General features: G+C 57.3%; 1 protein-coding gene across 7 annotated transcripts in view; it reads left to right on the top strand.

Moving 5' to 3' along the window:
* The first annotated feature begins 14,662 nt into the window (after window positions 1-14,662).
* Window positions 14,663-19,375, top strand: part of PTPRC (protein tyrosine phosphatase receptor type C) — an 86,168-nt gene continuing 81,455 nt past the window's right edge. For 4 of the 7 annotated variants that reach the window (XM_045860103.1, XM_045860110.1, XM_045860116.1 and 1 more), the window contains exons 1-2: window positions 14,664-14,807; window positions 14,888-15,003. In XM_045860103.1, the coding sequence (XP_045716059.1) occupies window positions 14,931-15,003 (73 nt within the window). In that variant the 5' untranslated portion in view covers window positions 14,664-14,807; window positions 14,888-14,930. The other 3 variants (XM_045860087.1, XM_045860098.1, XM_045860093.1) reach the window with 3 other exon arrangements.

Raw genomic sequence — 19,375 nt, forward strand, 5'->3', positions numbered from 1 at the left:
GCATTTCTGAACTCAGAAGCCAAGGTGCTAATATCTGCCTCCACCTCTTCCAGGGAAAACATGCTGACAGTCAGGAGACCGACGCCCGGGCACGCGAAAGGGTCTGTGGGAACCGCCCAGCTAACCCACAGCAGCGGTACCACGGGATTCCAGATCTCTGGGTATGCGCTGAGGACTCCCCACTCCCCCCCACGCCCCCGTGTCACCGTGAAGGGGTCCTTCCGATGCTCTCCCGAGAGCCGCTTGCTCAGAAAGGGGGTGAGACCCACCGGGAAGACAGGCACTGGTCGCTGCGTCATTTCACCGTCCTGCGTGTGAGCGGCCCTGCGCACGGTCGCGTGCGTGGCGCGGAGCACGTGCCCATGCCCGAGGAAGGAGGCAGGCGACGTCACCGCCGTCCTCTCACGACTCAGCTCTTCCCTTCTCCTGTGAACAAGCCTCCATTCACGCAACTGCACTGCCTCGTAAGTGGGGTCCGAGTCCAGCCACGGTGGGCGTCGCACAAACCTGGCGGGGGATGTCGGGGGAGAGGAAGACGCGGGGCCGCCGTGGGGAACGCCACAGAGCAGGACGCGCAGGTCGTAACGGGGGGTGCTGAGTCTACTCCACTTCCCAATCGTTTCCCCCCGCGTGGAAGTGACACAGGAGCAGGTCACCCATCCGCTCTCCCGTGAGGTGCGGGACAAGGTCAAAGACCGCTCTCAGGTGACAACAGTAGGCTTCCTTGCTCTTGACACTTTACAGGAGCAGCGAGCGGTTTTCATCGAAACTGCAACAGCCCGACGTTTCTTACGGGTGGGCCTGCCTCCGGTCTGTGAATAATTCTTTCCCTAGACGCAGAGGAAAAGACAGTGCAGGGGGCAGTTATCTAGAATTTCAAATTCTTTAAAATAAAAACCACACGCTCCAGGACGATTCTAAGTGGGAAAGAGAGAAGGGTGTAAGGACAGGGTAAAAAGAGCTTATAGCTGCGCGTTTTTCCGGAGAACGTTCTTATCAGTCCTGTAGACGGTACACACACGGACGTTTCTGGCCACCGAGTTCACGCGTGTCTTCCAGGGCAGGGCGGGAGTCCGTGGGTCATGCCTTCGCTGTGTCAGACTTCTGGGTCTTAAAGCGATACAACCCTCCTTATAAACGCCAAGGGAGAGGAACATGCACGAAGAAGCGCATGTCGCCTGCCTCTCTAACCCTCGGAGACGGTCGCTGTTTTCCTCCTGGAAGACAAGCTTCTGGGCATCCGTGTGTGCACACCTCTGTGTACACACGTCTGTGGACACGCGTGCACTCAGGCACGGCGGCCGGGGGGCTGGGCTGCAAGCTGGGCTTGTTCAAAGGGGAACCACGAACTTCCTGTGAGCGCCTTCCGGTGTCACCTTGCTCTGCCGAGTGCAAGGTCTTTCTTCATCAGAAAGGAGGGGCACCCGCTCCCAGGCGCCCCGAGCTGTGGGTCAGGAAGGCATTCCACAGTGACACGGAGGGCCACTCTCCTTGTTACGGACGCCCCACGCTCGGGGTTTCGGGCTCTGGACTGGCAGCCACAGCCCTCGCCCCCCCCCACCCCCACCGTAGCTCCCCAGGGCCCGGGCCCAGAGCTCAGGCTCTGCAGCTGTGGCCCCGTGGGGAGGGAGGGGAACCAGCGGAGCGTTGGGGGCTGAGCCCCTCTCCGCCCACATCAGAGGCAGCGCAGGGGCTGTGAAGCGCAACCGCGGGCCCTCCCCCTTTCGCTGTTCGCCTGCCTCTCCCCCGAGGTGCCACTTCCTACAGGCTGCGGTGGGGGACCACGTGGGCAGCGCTGCAGGGGACCCGGCCCTTCTGCACCCTGGCTCTGGGGGCTTCAGCACAAAGCCACGCCCCTCCCCGGGGAGTTTAGTTGCTAAGCACCTACTGAGTGCCTGGAGGCGCGGGAGGAGGGGGGGAGGCAGAGGGAGAGAATGAGAACAGATCAGCCCCAAGGTGCCTCAGTGGGCACGGCAGGGAGGAGAGGACATTAAAAAAAATGAGATGTCACCAAGTTGTGTGTTCTCTTTATTACTCTTCTTCTAAATGTATTACCTTTTTTTCCCCCACCCTCCCACCACCTTCCCTAGGGCAACCATCGGCTCGTTCTCTGCATCTGGAGGCCTGTTCCCATTCGGCGTGTTCATCTTTCTCCATGCTCCTTGTTTCTTGAGGGAAAATGCAAACGGGGGTTGGCAGGGAAGGAGGGAGAGGAAGCACCCTAAGACAGGGAGCAGGAGCAGCAGGAACTGGGTGAGAACGCACCCCAGCGACAAGCCCCGGGGCGTTTGTGCCACCCCCTCCTACCGAGAGTCCCGACTGTCCCGAGGGGGCTGCGACTTTAGCGTCTTCTGCTCCCGGCCCCCCCGCCGGCCTCCGGGCCCTCCCTACAGTCCTGGCCTCCACCGTGGGGTCACGACTGCCTGCCGTCCCCACCCCCCCCACCCCCCCCGCTCCGGCAAGCCCTCCCTACGCTGCGCACGGAACGGCCTCCCGGAATGGCTCTCACCCTGTCCCTCCAGGGGGCACAGTGCTCCCAGGACGCAGCCCGCAGGCCGGACTCCACCCCGGTGGGGTGCCGTGCAAGGCCACACGGGCCCGAGGGCGCCCATGTCTCCAAATGCCCCCTCCGCACTGCGGGGCTGCAAAACGGAAGCGCCTGCCCGCCTCCATCCGACAAGGTGGTTTGGGGGGAACCTCCGGGGGACCTACTTGCCACCCCGCCAACGCCACCCGGCCCAGCGGCCCCTCGGGGGCCACTCAGGCGTAGCCGATCACCTCCTCCTCTGGGCCCCCGGGACACGGCGCCCTCCGTACCGCGTCTCAGTCCCTGGTCCACGCATCTGCGTCACGCTGCTGCGTGGCGAGCTGCCGGCGGGGCGGGCTCCCCCCACCTCTGTGGGTGTCCCCCGTCTGGTCGCCGGCGCCCGCGCTGGACATCACCCCGAAAACACGTGTTGAAGCGTGCGCTGCCGGGTGCCTCGCCGCAGCCCCCCGTATGGTGGGGGTGACTCAGACTCAGGGCTGGACTTCACGTGACGCCAGCAAAGAGGTCACACGTCGTTGGCCAGCGGGAGCGAGACCGTGGCCGGGCGCCAGGCGGGGGGCACTGGGCGGGCTGCCGCCAGACTGAGCGCCGACAGCAGCCTGTTCCCACAGCGTTCAGCGCCACCCCCCATCCACCCCCACCCCGCACCCCGTGGCTGCATTCCAGCGGTTCGGGCTTTAGATGTAGAATTGCTTTGGCGGCAAGAGCGGCTCAAACTCCAGCCGAGTTTATTGCCTCAATTTCAGTCCTGCAGGAAAAAAAGAAAAGAAGGAGAGAAAGAGAGAGAGGGAGAGAGAGATCTTCCCCAGAAATGCCAGCTAAAGCTGCCTGGCCCAGCTGACTCGGACCGGGTCGAGCACCCGCCGTGGAACCCATTTCTCTGGCCTGGGGGGCAGGGAGGGCTCTGCCCGGATGGACGTAGGCCGGGGCCACGTGCCCCCCCCCGCCCCCGAGGGCAGCTTCCCCGAGCCCAGGCCCGAGCGAGGAGGGGGCCGAGGGCTCAGGAGGAGCCCAGGGGGAGGACGGACGGAAGGGGAAGGAGGCGGCAGAAACCACGGGTCAGGGGCGGGCGCAGCAACGGCACCCGCTCTCCCTACGCATCCAGACTTGGGGAGTCCGGGGCTTCAGCCGCTGCCTGGTGTCTAAAGTCGGAGCCAGAAACCTCCCCTCCCGTCCCATTTTGGTGTCGCTCGTGCCCTCCCCCATGCCTCGGAAGGGGGAACGCCGCTCGTGTTCATAATGGGACCAAGAAAAGTAGTTGCTTTGACCAGGACAGACACAGTTGTTGGTTGATTCGGGGGGCCCACGGGGAGAGGGCGTTTGTGAGACAGTGCCCGAGTTTTCAAAAAAATTAAATGTAGCTTTTCCCTGTCGTGTTCATTACATTATTTCAGTCGCCTATTGCTGCCTGACAAACTGTGCCCCCACACCAGGGCTTAAAACTTATATTATTATCACATTTCGCGTGCCGGCGACCAAGAACTTGGGCCGGCCCCAGTCACGTGGTGCACTCTGCCCTGGGGCCTCGGCAGGTGACTCGTCTGAGAACTTGAACGATCGAGGGCTGGACTACCCGTCTGCCGAATCCAGCCCTCGGCCTCCCGTTGTACGGCGTGAGCTCAGAAAGTTTTGCAAACTCGTTAACGGTTAAAAAGCACCTAAAGAAGAGTGATGCCCGTGAGGTCTGAAACTCCGGTGAAGCTCAAAGTTGCAGCCATACACAAAGCCTTATGGGAACATTGGCACACCTAGTTGGTTAAACACTGTCCACGCTCTGAATATCCCGCAAAACCTAGCATATTTACTCTCTGTCCCTTTTCAGAAAAAATGCGCCAGCCACTCCTTCAAATGATTTTGACATGTGGCTCTGGGCACCAGGAGCAAGTGTTCAAGAGGCCATTCCTTTCTTTCTCTCTTTCTTTCTTTCTTTCAGATTTTATTTATTTATTTTTAGAGAGAGGGAAAGGGAGGGAGAAAGAAAGGGAGAGAAATATCAATGTGTGGTTGCTGGGGGCCGTGGCCTGCACTCCAGGCATGTACCCTGACTGGGAATCGAACCTGCGACCCTTTGGTTTCACAGCCCGCACTCAATCCACTGAGCTACGCCAGCCAGGGTTAAGATTTTATTTATTTATTTTTAGAGAGAGGGGAAGGGAGGGAGAAAGAGAGGGAGAGAAACATCCGTGTGTGAGAGATACAACAATCAGCTGCACGCCCCCTCACTGGGGACCTGGCCCACCGCCCAGGCCTGCGCCCTGAGTGGGGGTCGACCCGGTGCCCTTTTGGCTGGCAGGTGGGCAATCCACGGAACCACGCCAGCCGGGGCTGGAGGCCGTCTCCTGAAGGCCTGGCCTGCCGACCACATCCTGGCGGAGGAAGTGCGGGTCTGTGATCTCCTCTCACACTGGGCCTGCAGCCTCGCTCCCAACGAGGGGAGGGCAGGGGGTCCGTGGTGAGTGGTTTCCCCCCAGGCCCGTGAGCGGTTTCACAATTGTCCAGGCGATCTCTTCACCTTAATGTAGAACTTAAAAAGGAAAAGGCCAGTTTTATTTAACTTTCTCCTTTCGTTGGGAAACAAGGGTCACGTGTAGAACCAGGGGTGGGGGGCTTTAGAATTGGAATAGCTCTTAGGGCACTGACACCATTCTAATAAAACTTGAAAACTTCTTGTTTCTGATCCTACCATATAATGTATTTATTATTCATCCAGGTGTTTCCAAGCTAAGAGAATTGATTCCTTTTTAATGAAGAGGTTTTGGGGATTAAACAGCAGTCCCCTTGCTTTCCTAGTTTGCGAGAAATCACAATGAAATGGAATTTTATCAGCTTGGGACCCTTCCAGGTGCTCGGACTGGAGGACGAAGTCTCGGTGCCGTGCTGGGCCCGTGAGCAGACTGGGAAGTGTGTGGGCAGCTTCTTCGGACCACTTCCCCAAAACGTAATGCCTCCTTCAAAAGTAACAAAGGTCCAAAGCCCCTAATAGTCTGTCCGAACCACCTGATCACAGGTGAAAGCCAAGCTCATTGACTCAAATCGCAGGTGCCCTGGAGAGGGATGACGCAGGTCCCTCCGGCTCAGTGATGCTCATGAACTTGCCCGCGGTCCTTAGGTGGCCACACAGGAGGTCGGGGAAGATGGGCTCGCGGGTGTTCAAGCCTCGTGCTTAAAGGCGGCTGCACACGACAGGTTGAACGGTGCTGGAAACTGGACCAGAATCTTCTTTGGAAACAGCATTTTGATGCTTTCCCCTCTGCCGCTACTAAGGTTCGGTAAGAAGTGATCTACAACTTTTTCCAGTGGCGACAATGATGGATGGCGCTGTCATTCGCTGAGGAAGTTAATGTGTGAGACAATTTTGTAGGCAAGAAAAGGCGGAGGATTTTTTTCAATTCGGAAAAAAAAAGGGGGGTTGGCCAGGTGGTCACAGAGCAGGGCAGCGGGAAGTGGGAGAAGGTCTTCTGGTCCTGGGGTCACCGCCTGGGTCACAGGCTGTGTTCTCTGAGGAGCTGACACTTCTTGGGTCCTTTCCATGTGCCAGACGTTACGCCAGATGCTTGATGTATCATTTCACTTAGTTCAGATTCTAATTCTGTACCGTAGTATCCACCATTGTATGTTGGTAAAACCTGCCAAAAACTGGCGCTACTGTATGTAGATAACAAAGTGACTTTTCACAAGGTCTCAGAACTTCGTGGCAGCAGTCAAGCATTTAGGAAGGAACGCTGATGAAAAAAAGTGTGTATAGGTTATGCTGTTCCTCTGTCTACAATAACAAAACTATTCTTGTGTTAAAATGCCATCACATGGGAGAAAGAACTTTACGTCTTAATGTATTTATTTACTCATCTACTTGTTCATGTACGTGATCATTCTGTTTCTTGCCGACAGACATGGCACCTTCTAGAAGACGAGGTACCGCCCACCCCTCACACCGGTGAGTCACTGGCAGTTGCCAGCAGCTGGCCCCTCGCCCCCCACTCAAGCAGGGAAGGCAGATGAGAGGGCAGTAAGCACGCGGGCCACGGCAGGTACCACAGGCATCGAGAATGTTCCAGGGAAAGGGGGAAGGCATTGTGGGGAAGGAGAGGCCCGAGTTAGGCTCTTCCTCAGACAGGACGGCCAGGGAAGGCCGTTCTGCTAGTTCAGCCATGACGGAGTGATGGGGAGGACCTGGGAGTGAGACGCGGGGGGAAAGAGGGACAGTCACTCTGGTCAGCAGCCTGTGTGGCGGCCAAGGAGGGGTCCAGCCATGCGCGGGAGGAGCACGGCGTGGACAGTCCACGGCATCGGGTGCGAGAACCTGCCGGGGCTGCAGCTCACGGGGCCTGTGGGCTCTGAGAAGCAGTTCGGGCTTTGTTTGGATTGCAAACGGACCCTTTGAACAGATCGTATGTAAGGACCTGGCACAGACTTAGGTTCCTTTTAGGAAGCTGTCAAGGGCTCAGAGCAGAGCAAGAGAGGAAGGTGAGACGCAGGTGAGGGGCTGTGCCGGGAGGGGGCCGTGCAGACCTGGCAGTCAGTGGTGGGCGTGGGAAGGCGATGAAACCGGGACACAGTCTGGACATGGAATTGAGAGACTTTGCTTCTCCGTCGGGCGTGGCAGCTCCAGATGAGGATGGGGGGGGCGGGGGGGGAAGGGCAGATCCAAGATGACTTCCAGTTCGAGCAACTTCCGGGCAGGGGGTGGCCCCCGATGAAGGTGGGGAGTCCGCTGGGGCAGGAGGACGGGTTAGGGGCGAGAAAGTCGAGAGTTCGGCTTCCACGGGGCTGCCGGAGGGTCACCCAAGGGCCTCGTCGCTGCAGGCGACAGGCAGCGGGGCACAGAGGGAAGGTTTGGGCTGAGGCCAGAGAGCAGGGCTGGATGCTGGAACCCGCGGGGGCCTGTGGCGTTTCCATCCAGGGGCACCAGTAAGGACACCTCGGGGGAAAGCGTGGTGGAAGGTCAGGGCCTCGAGTGGCAACGCTTGGACACCGGACCGCAGCGAGGCAGACTGAGGCGTCCATGCGCACAACAGGATCCGCGTGGGAAACGCAGGAGCAGAGCCACGTTCCGGGGAGACAGACGGAGAGCTGCCTTCTCCTCTCCCGGGTCCCGCCGGTCCCCCGCCCCCCCCCCGAGCCTCCGCCTGCGAGGCCCCCGCGTCCGGCTGCCCCGTGAGAATTCCGATTGTTCCGCGGGTGCCCCGGCGGCCTCTCAGGACGCGGCCCACGGCGGCTGCATCGAACGGAGTGAAACAGGGAAGAGTCAGAGGAAGAAACGCCGCCACCGGAGATCACGCGTGTGCCTCCCGCACGCGTGACTCCCACGTGTCCCCGAGGGAGCCCGGCGTCCCAGAAGTCACGCGTGCGCTCGGAATGGCTCCTGCTTTCCCGCCCTTCCTCTCAGAGCGCAGAGCCACGCAGCGCCCTGGTGTTGGTCCAGCCCGGGCACCGGCTCCTAGGAGAAGAAGTGGGCCTTGGACGACCGTGCCGTCACCCCAGTTCCTCGGGGGCCTCGGAACTGCCGGCGGGGCACGGACGTGGGCGCCCTGTGACGTCGGTGCTGCAGGAAGGGGCCGGGGGGGACGAGACCCCTCTGCTGACGGGCACTGGGGCTGCCCCCCCGTCTCGGCTACCATAAATAGTGCCGCAGCGCACATGGTGGGAGTGCAGATACTCTTCCAAATTACAGTTTCAGGCTTGCCCAGCTCCTCTTTCGGGGAGGGCCACAAGGAGGAGTAGGGTGCCCGTTCCACTGAGCGTGCCTGTGATCACGACCGAGCGTGTTCACGCCGTTAGCGGCGTGCTGGTTGCACGTGATGTTCCCAGCAGTGCGACGGTGGGAGGATTAGTTCCGCAGCAGAGACACTGAGTCGCCACTAGACCCAGGGTGCCCGAGGCAGAGGGGCGAGGTCCGGGTGCTCGGAGCAGCACCCTCCCCCCGAGGCAGCCTGCGGACGCGTCAGTGAGCCTTATTTTTGTCTGGCTTTGCAACGGACACAGAGGCAGAGGGGCAGGGTTGCCAAGTCGCCCTGATGTCCTTGCTTAACGTCTACATTTTTAAAAGGCAACACGGCAAGACGCAGGAAGGTCCTCTCAGGTCGGACGAGCGAGATGCCGCCGCCCTCCCTCCTTGGTGCCCTTCCGATGTGTGTCCGCCCGCGGGAACGCGTGTCCAGTGTTGTCGCCACCGGCGTGAGGGAGTCTTCTCTCTTGTTTAGCAGGCGAACGCTCTGCAGCCGGCACCCCTGGCCTGTCCCGCGGCACGGGCTCCCCGAGCGCTCCGCCGCCTCTGCACCGGCCCGCTCCCAGCGTGTGCCGGCCACACCCAGGCCTCGTGTGCGGGACTCATCCATCCATGCATCCATCCATCCATTCACCCAAACGGCTTGCACGGCAACCCCTGTCCTGAGCCCCCTTGAACTTCACCAGGCACCGTGCGGGAGCCAAGGTGAAGTCCCAGTGGGGGCGGTAGAGAGCGACACACAAATGTGTCCCTCCAGCCGGAGAACACAAACATAATCCTGACGTGGAAAAGGCCACGGAGGAGCCTCTTTCAAGTGGGACGATCGGGGAAAGGTCACTGAGAAAGTGACACTTAAGCGTTTCCCTATTAAAGGAAGCCCCGTCAGGTGGGCGGTGGGGGTGGAGTGGGAGGAAATTCTGGGCACCACGAAGGGCAAAGCCTTGAGTGGGAAGGCACCTGGCATTTCCGAGAACACAAAGGCCGGTGAGGCCGAGTCTAGTGCGAGTGGTGTGGCGTGAGATGCGCTGGGAATGTGCGCAGGGACCGGGTGTTTCTCAGCGCGCCAAGCGGGAAATGATGGAGGGTGGCGAGGGCCTCCCCCATCCGACTGTGCTCAGGGAGGGCGAGGTCGGTGGCCCTGCGGAGGGAATGCGGGGGGCGGGGGGGACGACACGGGAGCTGGGAGGACAGTCCGAAGGCTGCACCGGCGTGATGGAGGCCTGGTCCCAAGTCACACAACTCGACATGAGGCACGGCGACACGGCGGAGACGCAAGGAAGGGCCCGCGTCGGCAGATTGAATGTAGCTGTGATGGAGAAGGAGAAACAAAAAGTAAAGCCTGGCTCTCCGGCTGGGCCGGACAGACGCCGCTGCATTCACAGGCCGGAGGAAGAGGGGCGTTAGGGCAGTTTAAGGGGGTCGGGACTGCCGCTTCCTGCCGAGGGGCAGACGCGCCTCCCGAGTCCCGGGCTGCAGAGCTGACGGGGGAGAGAGGTCCAGGACCCGCCGGCACAGAGGGACCCGCCGGCACAGAGGGACCCGCCCTGGAGGAGAGAAGTGGACCTGGGACCAAGCTGTGCGGTGGGCCCGCCCTCGAAGTCAGGCAGAGGGGAGGACCCAACACGGCAGCTGCCGAGGACACGCCAAGGTCAAGGCGAGTCCGTCGGCGACGGTGTTCTGAAACCCGACAAAGAAAAGGGCTGGAGGAGGAGCAGTTAAGTGTATTTAATGCCGTTGAGAAGTCACGTGGCAGCGGGACAGAGAACTTCGTGGCAGCGCGAGGTCTGGCCAGCGGGACGCCAGGGCCGCACAGAGTCAAGGGCAAGGCTTCGAGGGCGTCCGTGGCCCCCGGGGCCTCCTCGGGGGAAGCGAAGCTGTTCGCGGGCACGAGGCCCAGCAGAGTCCGGCCGTGAGCTTCCTCGGAAGCGCCCTCTTTGTCTTCGTTTCTACGCCCAGGCTTTCTTGTTACCGGGGATGGGATTGATGGGTCACACTGTGCGCGGAGGGGCCCGACCTGTCCCTGTGACACCTGTGTGTGTGGCAGGCTTCCAGGCCCGGCACCCTCCGCCTCGGGGGCACCGCCTGCCTCCGGCGAGCTGGCTCCCGGTGCCCGGCGGGCCCCCCTCTGCCCCGCGCCCCCGGGGCGGCCACTGTGTGTCCCGGCCTGGCTGCGCTGCTGCCTTTCATTTCAGGCGAACACCTCCGGCCGTGGTGCGATGGGTCACGTCCCCTGCACTCGCTGCCGTCACAGCATCAAGCCCTTCCTGGGTGCCTGACTCGTCCGGCGATGAGCCAATTCCCTGCTGTCACCTCCCCTGAAGTGCGGGCCCCACCAGGGCCGGGCATGCGTCCGGCTTCGCTCCCCGGGGGGAGGCTCGACCCGTCTCAGGTCTCGCATGCAGGGATGACTGTTTGTTGAAGGGAGGATGGAATGGCACCTGCCCCTGCAGTTAGCCCCAGGGAACCTGTGTCCGCCTTCATGTAGCCACTTCTGCTCTGTGGCACTGAAACCCCTGGAAAGGGATGACGGCGTGGAGTACAGTTTAACGTGACATACTACAGCTGTTAAAAACCTGTTAACGAGCTGTGATGATTTTGCAGTTTTGTCGATCCAACTTGAGATGGCGTTTTAGATACATCCTGTTTCCACGACTCAGCTTACGCCATGCAAACTCTGACGTCACTTCCTGGTCGTTTCCCAGCCTCAGTATTTTTGTTTATTGTGTTTTATTTTTATTAAAAAGCAACGTCAGTTAGACTTGACACTTGGTATTATTCTGTATTAGTGTCAGGTGGACGGCCTCGTGGTTAGACAGCCCTTTCCTTCACAAAACGGCCCCCCGATATTTCCAGTGTCCGCCAGACTCTACACAGAGTCGTGACATCTTATTAACGATAATCCCTCTGCTGTACCTTACATCATGCGGCTGTTTTGTAATGCCAGTTTGTACTTCTTACTGCCTTTCCCCCACCAAAGCCCCCCAAACCCTCCTCCCCTCTGACAGCTGTCAGTCTGTCCCCAGTGCCCACGACTCTCTCTTTCATTTGGGCTTTTTTTGGTCTTTTTGATTCTACATGTAAGTGAAATCATATGGTGTTTGCCTTTCCTGTCTGACTTATTTCACTGAACATGACACCATCTAGGCCCACCCAAGGTGTTGCAATGGGCACGATTTCACTCTTTTTCATGGCCCAGTAGTGTTCCGTTTTGTGAGTGCACCGCAGCTTCTGGGCCCAGTTGTCTATCAGCGGGCACTTGGGCTCCTTCCAGACCTGCCCGCTGTCAGTAATGCTGCGGTGAACACAGGGGCGCCTGCGCTCTTCTGAGCTGGTGTTTGGGTTTCCTTGGACATGTGCGCCCAGGAGCAGAATCACTGGGCCACAGGCAGTTCTATGTTTAGGTTTTTGAGGAACCTCCAGGCTGTTTTCCGCAGCGGTTGCACCAATTTGCATTCCCACCAGCAGTGCACCGGGCTTCCCTTTTCTCCACGTCCTCGCCCACGCTTGCCGTCTGTTGACTTGCTGGTGAGCAGATACTTCTGCCTCTGTAGGAGTGTTTGTCCGCTGTGTGCTCAGGGCCCGATGCTCGGCCCAGATGTGGTGACATGGAGGTCTCCTCGGATGCCCCGTGGAAGGCCAGCTGCTCCTGCCGGGGTGTCCAGGGGAGAGCTGCCCGCTCTCGAAGGGGACCTGTGCTCTGTGCCCCAGCGAGCTGCCAGGACCTTCCTTCGGGCCTCCCTGCCGACAGAAGCGCCTTAGGGACACGCACATCTGGCTTATCCCCGCCTCTGTTCCAGAGCAGCTGGACTGCCCACACACTTCCCCGCCGATGTCTCTCTGGATTGGCCTCTGTTGGTTTGGGCCACTATGGAAACGCAACACAGATTTTGCTACCAAAGTCCCACACTCCCTGTAGACACCGATCCCAACTTTAACTCATTAAAACACAACTCACAACCCAGCTCATGTGTTGATAATTAATCTCTGTATTTGTTGGGTGGACTCTCTCTGCCTCCCCACCCAAATGGAATTGAATCTCCTAAGTTCTCACTGGTTCCTCAAAGCCATGCTCTTCAAAGGCCCTGTTAAGTGTCTCTTTAAGGCTAGAGCTCGTTGCAGAGTCTGTTTGATAGACTGAACCCCCTTTTAAAAGACCGGAGGTCGCGCACCTCCCCCGGCCAGACAGGCTGCCGGAACGGCAAGCTCGCAGAACACACGTGTTTGCTTGAGGACGTCCAGAGCTGGCCCCCGTGGTTCTCCGCTGCGCACGCAGTTCGGGAAATAGGTGGTCGGGCTAAAGTGGACCCTCGGACACCATGGGTTTCAACTACGAGAGTCCACTGTCCACTAATACGCAGATTTTTTTTTCAATAAATACACAGTTGGTCCTCTGCATTCTTGGGTTTCAAATGAATGGATTCAACCAACCACGGATGGAAAACTGGATTCTCTGTCTGGCGTTGGGAATCTGTGGGTGGGGGGTTAGGTGGTAACTGTTCATGCATTGTTCTGAAGAACAATTTTGTAGAAGAGACTTAAGCATGCACAGATCTCGGTGTCCGTGGGGGTCTTGGAACCAGTCTCCCGTGGATACTGAGGGATGACTGTGGGCAAGGTTTTGGTGAGTCAGAAGTTATACTTAAATTTTTGACTGTGTCGGGGATCCGTGCCCCTAACCTTTGTGTTGTTTAAGGATAAACTATACTTAATACCATGACTTTTGACACATTTTTCAATAGGCCTCCCTACTGGAAAGTAGGGCTCACACTTAGGGCTATTTTATTTAAAAATACATGTGCAAAAAGAGACCCACGTGATTTTAATGGAGCAAACGTACTGTCTTTGAGAGACTGGAAACTGTAAGAAAGATAGTGAAAGACTGGGGAAAGGAAGGGGGAACATGAAGGGTGTCAGGTAGACAAGGAAGGGACGTGAGATGAAACTTCCATGTTGTTCAAAGCGTGACCTGCCTGCACCCACCTGGGCGACCTTGGACCCAGCACCTGGCCCCTTGGAGCTTCCTCCAGAAGATGAGGGGCAATGACGGTGTGTACCCCAAACACCGCTGTACAGATTGGGTCATGCGATTAAAATGCTAGGTATGGCCCTGGCTGGCGAAGCTCAGTGGATTGGGCGCGGGATGTGAACCAAAGCATCGCAGGTTCGATTCCCAGTCAGGGCACGTGCCTGGGTGCAGGCCATGACCCCCAGCAACCACACATTGATGTTTCTCTCTCTCTCTCTCTCTCTCTCTCTCTCTCTCTCTCTCCCCCCTTCCCTTCCCTCTCTAAAAATAAATAAATAAAACCTTTTAAAAAATGCTAGGCATGGTCCTCAGTGCTGATAGTCACGATCACACACAGCAAAAATCTCATTACAATGTCATTATCCAGAATTTCAGAGGTGGGGTATTTCTGTTTGCACCAAGCGGGCGTGTGGGTGCCAGCAGCCAGAGGCAGAGAGAACGAATACACTCGTGAATATGAAAAGACGTGTTCACTTAAATCCGAGAACCCCACAGCAGCGCTGCGGACCTGGGGAGGGGGCTCCCTGCCGGCCTGGGTCCCGCGGGAGCCGCGTGAGCATGGCGGTTTGGCGCCCAGGACGATGCCGTGTGCTGCACGCTCGGCTGGGCGCATGGCGCCTCTTCGCCCGCGCGCGCCCCCGGGGACTTGCTGAGAGGCCCGCAGGCGCGGGAAGAGCGTTGCATTAACTTGCGTCTCGTAGTGGGAATGGTGGGGAAGCACTGCTGGGGGACAAGAAGAAAAGGTGAACTTTTGTAAGAGACGGATCTTGACTTTGGCCGCGAGTCCCTCCCTCGTCAACAGCATCGAGAGGCACGACTCCTCTGGGGGGGGCGTTGCGTAGCCCAGGGGGGCTCTGGTGGCAGCCCTGGGACCGCCCGTGAGGCCCCCTGGGGGCTTCCGCGTAGGAAATGGTTTGACTGTTCCACCTGCCGCACGGCTGGGTTCTGAGTGCCCTGGTCCCAACCGCGGTTACTGGTTTCCCAGACTAACCAGACACGTAGCTGTTTACCTGGGTCTTTTCTCCCCGTCCGATTAGGTAATCACTTCGCCATCACCTGCCCGTGCCGCCTCTGTCTAATCCTCTGTTGGGTGAGAAAACTGTTGGTTATTTGCGGGGGGATGTGGTACTTGAAACAGTGGTGCCTATTGTGAGGGTATCACAATACACCGTGAATATTGGGATACTTAAAAACACCTTCCCTAAAGGGAAGAAAAAAACATCTTCCAATAAGTATAGGCCTGCTGCCGCCGGCCAGCGACTGGACCAGGGACTTTCAATAGGAGCAGGCCCGCTCGCCGGGCCTGGGGACTCGAATTAAGGAAGTGTGGTGCATCTGCTGTGACTTTGAACGGCTCTCTCGACTTCCTGCAGAGAGGAGGGCGCCCCGTGCTTTTGGAGAAGTCAGTAAAACCGAATCTGACATCACGGGTGAGCCAGCCAGCGGCCTCCGCTCCGGGCAGCAGAGGAGGAAGCCGCTCCCCGCGTGATAACGCATCAGTGAGGAGTGTCAGTGCTGGTCTCACTCCTTTCCTTCGGCTTCAGGGCGAGGAGCGGCCGCCGAGATAACCCTTCTTTTGCCTTTTCAGAGGGACGCATGCTGTTTCCGAAGGGCCCGGCCGACCTGCAGACATGACCGTGTACCTGTGGCTGAAAGTCCTGGCGACCGCCTGCCTGCTGCTGGGCCTGGGCGGGCTCGGGGAAGGTAGGTGCCCGGGTCACGGCGTCCTCGCCGAGCCTTTCCTGCTGCAGGGGCGGTGGTCCGAAAGAGGCACAGACCTAAGTTTCGGGTCGGGGACCAGAAGTGGCGGTGGGGGGTGGGGTGGTCAGAGTTGTGCTGGCTCCAACTGGTTTCCTTTGAGACGCAACTCACTGCTTCTACCGAGAAAGGCCAGTGGTGCGTGGGGAGAAAATCGCCATTTAAGAGGAAAACTTGCCTGTTTCCCTCTTTGTTTACAAACTCTCGGAGGGCATTACAAAAGCAGTAGTGACTTAACCCTTCAGGGTCCAGGGGCGTAAGCGGGTGTTAAGTCTAAAGACATGTTAATGGCCACACAAGTGAATTTTTATCCTTTGAACCAAACGTGAATTTTTAAAAAGTTACCGTGTGCCTTTGGTTGCACGCAGCTACCCTTCCTTCTGGGGCCGGCAGGGTTGCTTCCTCAAATTTTGATTAAGAGTAACAACGCTTTGTTGACTATGTAGTTACATGATAGTTTAAAGTAATACACCTGGCTACTTCGTAAGATATGAACGTTTTGCATCTCCTCGCCACAAATTGTATTTTAAATCAAGTTTCTGGCTTTCTCCTGGTAGTTTTCATGCTTGCGTGCTTTGGCAACTCTGAGGGCCACCGCCCTTCCTGGGCGATGATGGGCAGAGCGATGTGAGGCCCCGGTGAGTGGAAGCACGGCGTCTCAGCCACCAGGCCCACGCTGTGCTCTGCTCTGCTCTGCTCTGCTCTGCTCTGCAGGGAGCGTGGCTCGCCCGGCCTGCGGCCCGGACTTAGGTGTGAGGGCTCACCGCCCTGCCGGTGCAGTGAGTGGACCTGGTTCCAACAGCTTCAGTGCGGGGTACATTCTGGTTGGTTGTTACACACAGCAAAGCAAATTGATATTTAATGTTACTCCTTGTGATGTAGTCTCTAAAGCTGTTTTTTTATTATTGAAATGGCCGTGAAATACGGTTTTTGTAGAAATATCAAGTAAGTGAAAAAAAGGAGATAATTATTTTTTAAAATCTTGCTGGTCGGTGCCACTCTGGAACACATAGTTTGCTTTGTCTCTCCGCCACTGCCCTCTCCTCTCCTCCAAAAGGCAGGGCCGTGGCCAGCCCCTGAGCGTGTGATGTTGTCGGTTCACACCCTGCGCGGCCCAGGACACAGAAAGCCGTGTGTGAGAGTGTGTGTGTCTTTGCGCTGCAAACATAGGTCGAAGTGATTTTATACAGGGACAGCATTCCCTCTTAGCACAGAAAAATGTTTATTAGTTGCCGTCCTTATAGAGTTGCTTATCATAACCCAAGGGATTACACAAAGAAAAAAACCTTGCAGACACCGACGATAGCATGGTGACTGCGGGGGAAGGGAGGCCGGCGGGTGGGGGAGGGGGTGAGTGGTGATGGAAGGGGACAGGACTCGGGCTGGCGAACACACGGTACAATATAGAGATGATGCGTTGTAGAATTGTACGCCTGGGACCTGGATAATTTTATTAACCAGTGTCACTGCAATAAATTCCATTATATTTTTTTAAAAGAATAGTAAGCTTAATAGGGTGATAATATGTGTATTATCATAAATCAGAGCGAATTTCCATGAAAAATTGGCATCCAAGAACAGTTGCAAAGCACTCCCCAAAGGGCGCCAAGGAATGCAGAGATATGTTGTTGGCGACAGAGCAAATCACCGTACGAATTTCAATCCAGTCTATTAGGGATTTTTACCATAAGAAACATCTTTAAATTTGTAATCAAAATAAAAGTATAAGATGACCTAAAAACCTTGATATTCATTCTGCTGAATAACTCACACTAGAAATAAATGAATAGATAAAGCACAGATTTGTTTTGAAAGACCAGCTTGAACTTCAGTCGCTCACGGAAGCACTGTGAGCGAACCTTTTTCTGAAGGAGGTGGACGGCAGTCTTCCTGAAACGCAGGGCTGGAGATGCCTGCGTCCATGCGGCCGTGGGTGCCTGCAGTCCTGCTTATTGGGCTTTTAGTATCCGAGAGACATTTTGTGATTCGATGTATCACTTGGGAAGCTACTCATGCTTTAAATTATGTGCTTTTCTTTGTGAGCGACCAATGCACTGGATTATGTTCTGTTGTAAAGTGTCACACCTGAGCTTTGTGTCTGTAGGGACTATTAGGTAGGTGTTGCAGGTATCAGACTTACACTGCAAACTCTGAAGACCCAAAGAAACAGGAGCGCACATAGGGAAACGTGAGTGGGGAGGAACAGGGGCACAGTTCACACGTTGTCTCACCTCTGAGCACAACCACGTAAAGCTGTGTCGGAGGCAGCCCTGGGGGCTAGAGTTCTACACACAAGTCGGCCGTCTCTTTGCCCTGAGCCTCTGCACCGTGAAAACTGGAAACCAAAACTTTGCTCAGAAGTTCTGGGGAACCGCCAGGGGCAGCGATGGTTTTGAGAACGCGGCCCCGCGTGTGAGCGCTCTGAGTCATAACAGCCCGGATCCGTTTCCTGGACCCCGCTCTTCATTTTTCCGTCCACCCTGAAAGGAAACTCCTCATGTTGCAAACATGTACTGTGCCTTGCGCCGCTCAGGGGGTCTGCGCGAAGGATACATTCAATTTGATAGGCAGTCCTGTGAGGTTCTAGATGCGCTGCAGTGTGGGGATTCGGGGCTCGGTGATTATTTATGGAGTTTTTCAAAGTGTTTTCATAAGAAGAACCTGCCTGGGAGCCTTATCATTGCTAGCGTTTGAGGTGCGTTTTGTTAGAGGAGAGATCAGGTGCGCTGGGGCCTTTCTTCTGTTTCCTCTGTTGTTCTGCGTCCCTGAGGTCAGGGTCGGTGGGGGGTCAGCTTGGGCGGGGCCGAATGAGTGACTTATATATGCTGGCTCTATATTATAAGTATATGCTGATATAGAAATAAATGTATGCATATTTTATGTAGCTTTTGTATTTTATTTGTACTTGTATTTATGTATTTTATTTTATGTAGTTTCATGTATATTCTCTATCAGTCTATCCTCTGTCGACTGGTTCCCCATTTTTGTCTACTTTGAAAAATTAGAGTTCTGGGGGCTTCTGTTCTTGGCCGTTTTTCTTTGTATTTTCTGCACTCAGAGCCTCTTATCAATACTTACTAAAGGTTTTGATTCTCTGCAGACACACCTCTGAGGTATGGAACCTAGCTTCTTTTCTAAATTTAATCTCAGTTTGATTTGCAAAAAAAAAAATCTGAAATACATGGAACTGCTCCCCAAATTCTGTGATTTCCGTTTTCAGTGCTCCCTGCGATCTTCCCCTTCTTCGTCTCTGCTGCCGGCCCCTCCATTCAGGCCCTCCTGGCTGCCACCTGGGGTGTGGGCACAGGCTCTGGGTTCGTCTGGAGCCTCGGTCACTCCGTCCCACACTCCCAGCTCAAAGCTGGGAGACGGAAGGGGGCGAGGCATCCGACACCTTTGCGCCGCCTTCGGGCTGCGCTCTGAGCTCCGGGCCAGAGCGACGGAGCTCGCGGGCCGGCGGGGCGTGGGGCCGGAGCTGGGCAGGGTCCCTTCGGCGTTCTCTTCGGGCCAAGGGAAGCAGCCGCGCCAGCATCGGCCGTTTCCACACCGGCCCACTTGCCCAAGGCCTGCCGAGGCTCTGAGCAAATTCTGTTTCCTCTCTCGGGTTCCCTTTTACCTCCTTGGCCCCGAGACATCGCCCCGAGACAGTGCCCCTGAACTTGCACATGTCTTACCCCCTTCCCTGGGCGTCCTTCACCCAGGAGCAGTGAGGCTGCGCCACCGAAATTGTTTCAGACGCACACTTTTCCAGGCTCTCCCCGGCCTCCCCGCCGCCCCCCCCCCCCGCTATTTCTTCTTCTGTCTCCGAGTTTACATTTTATCTGCAAAGATTTCCTGACTTCTTGAAAATCCGTCGTTCGCGAATGTTGTCCCCAAGGTTGGCGTTTCGGCGGTGGGTCGTGTTTGTTGTGCACAGCCGGAGGGGCAGGGCGAGTCAGGGAGGGTTGGGGGGAGACACTCCTCGCGCAGGAGACCAGACCGCGGTGCCGGGGGCCGCCCTGCGGGTGCCCCTGCTCCAGGCGCGGGGCACCGTGCGGTGGGATGTTTCCACGCACAGATGAGGGGTGCGGCGCCCGCCATGTTGCCCGCGGGAAGTGTGTGTTGTGGAGGGTCGGGGCCCCGCCCCCCCCAGATGATGTGATGATGGATTCCAGTCTGCCTCGCTCCCCAGCAGACCTGTGCGGTCAGGTGGGTGCACTGGGTGGGCGGGGCGGGGGCACGAGGCTAGTCCAGGTGAGGCTGGGCACACAGACCACGCGCAGGTAAGCCACCTCGGTGCAGAGAAAGGTGCATCTTTCCAGGCCGTGTCCCGTCATAT

This window comes from Phyllostomus hastatus, unplaced genomic scaffold (genome assembly GCF_019186645.2).
Source record: "Phyllostomus hastatus isolate PE091 unplaced genomic scaffold, TTU_PhHast_1.1 phas_contig_148, whole genome shotgun sequence".
NCBI classification, from domain to species: domain Eukaryota; kingdom Metazoa; phylum Chordata; class Mammalia; order Chiroptera; family Phyllostomidae; genus Phyllostomus; species Phyllostomus hastatus.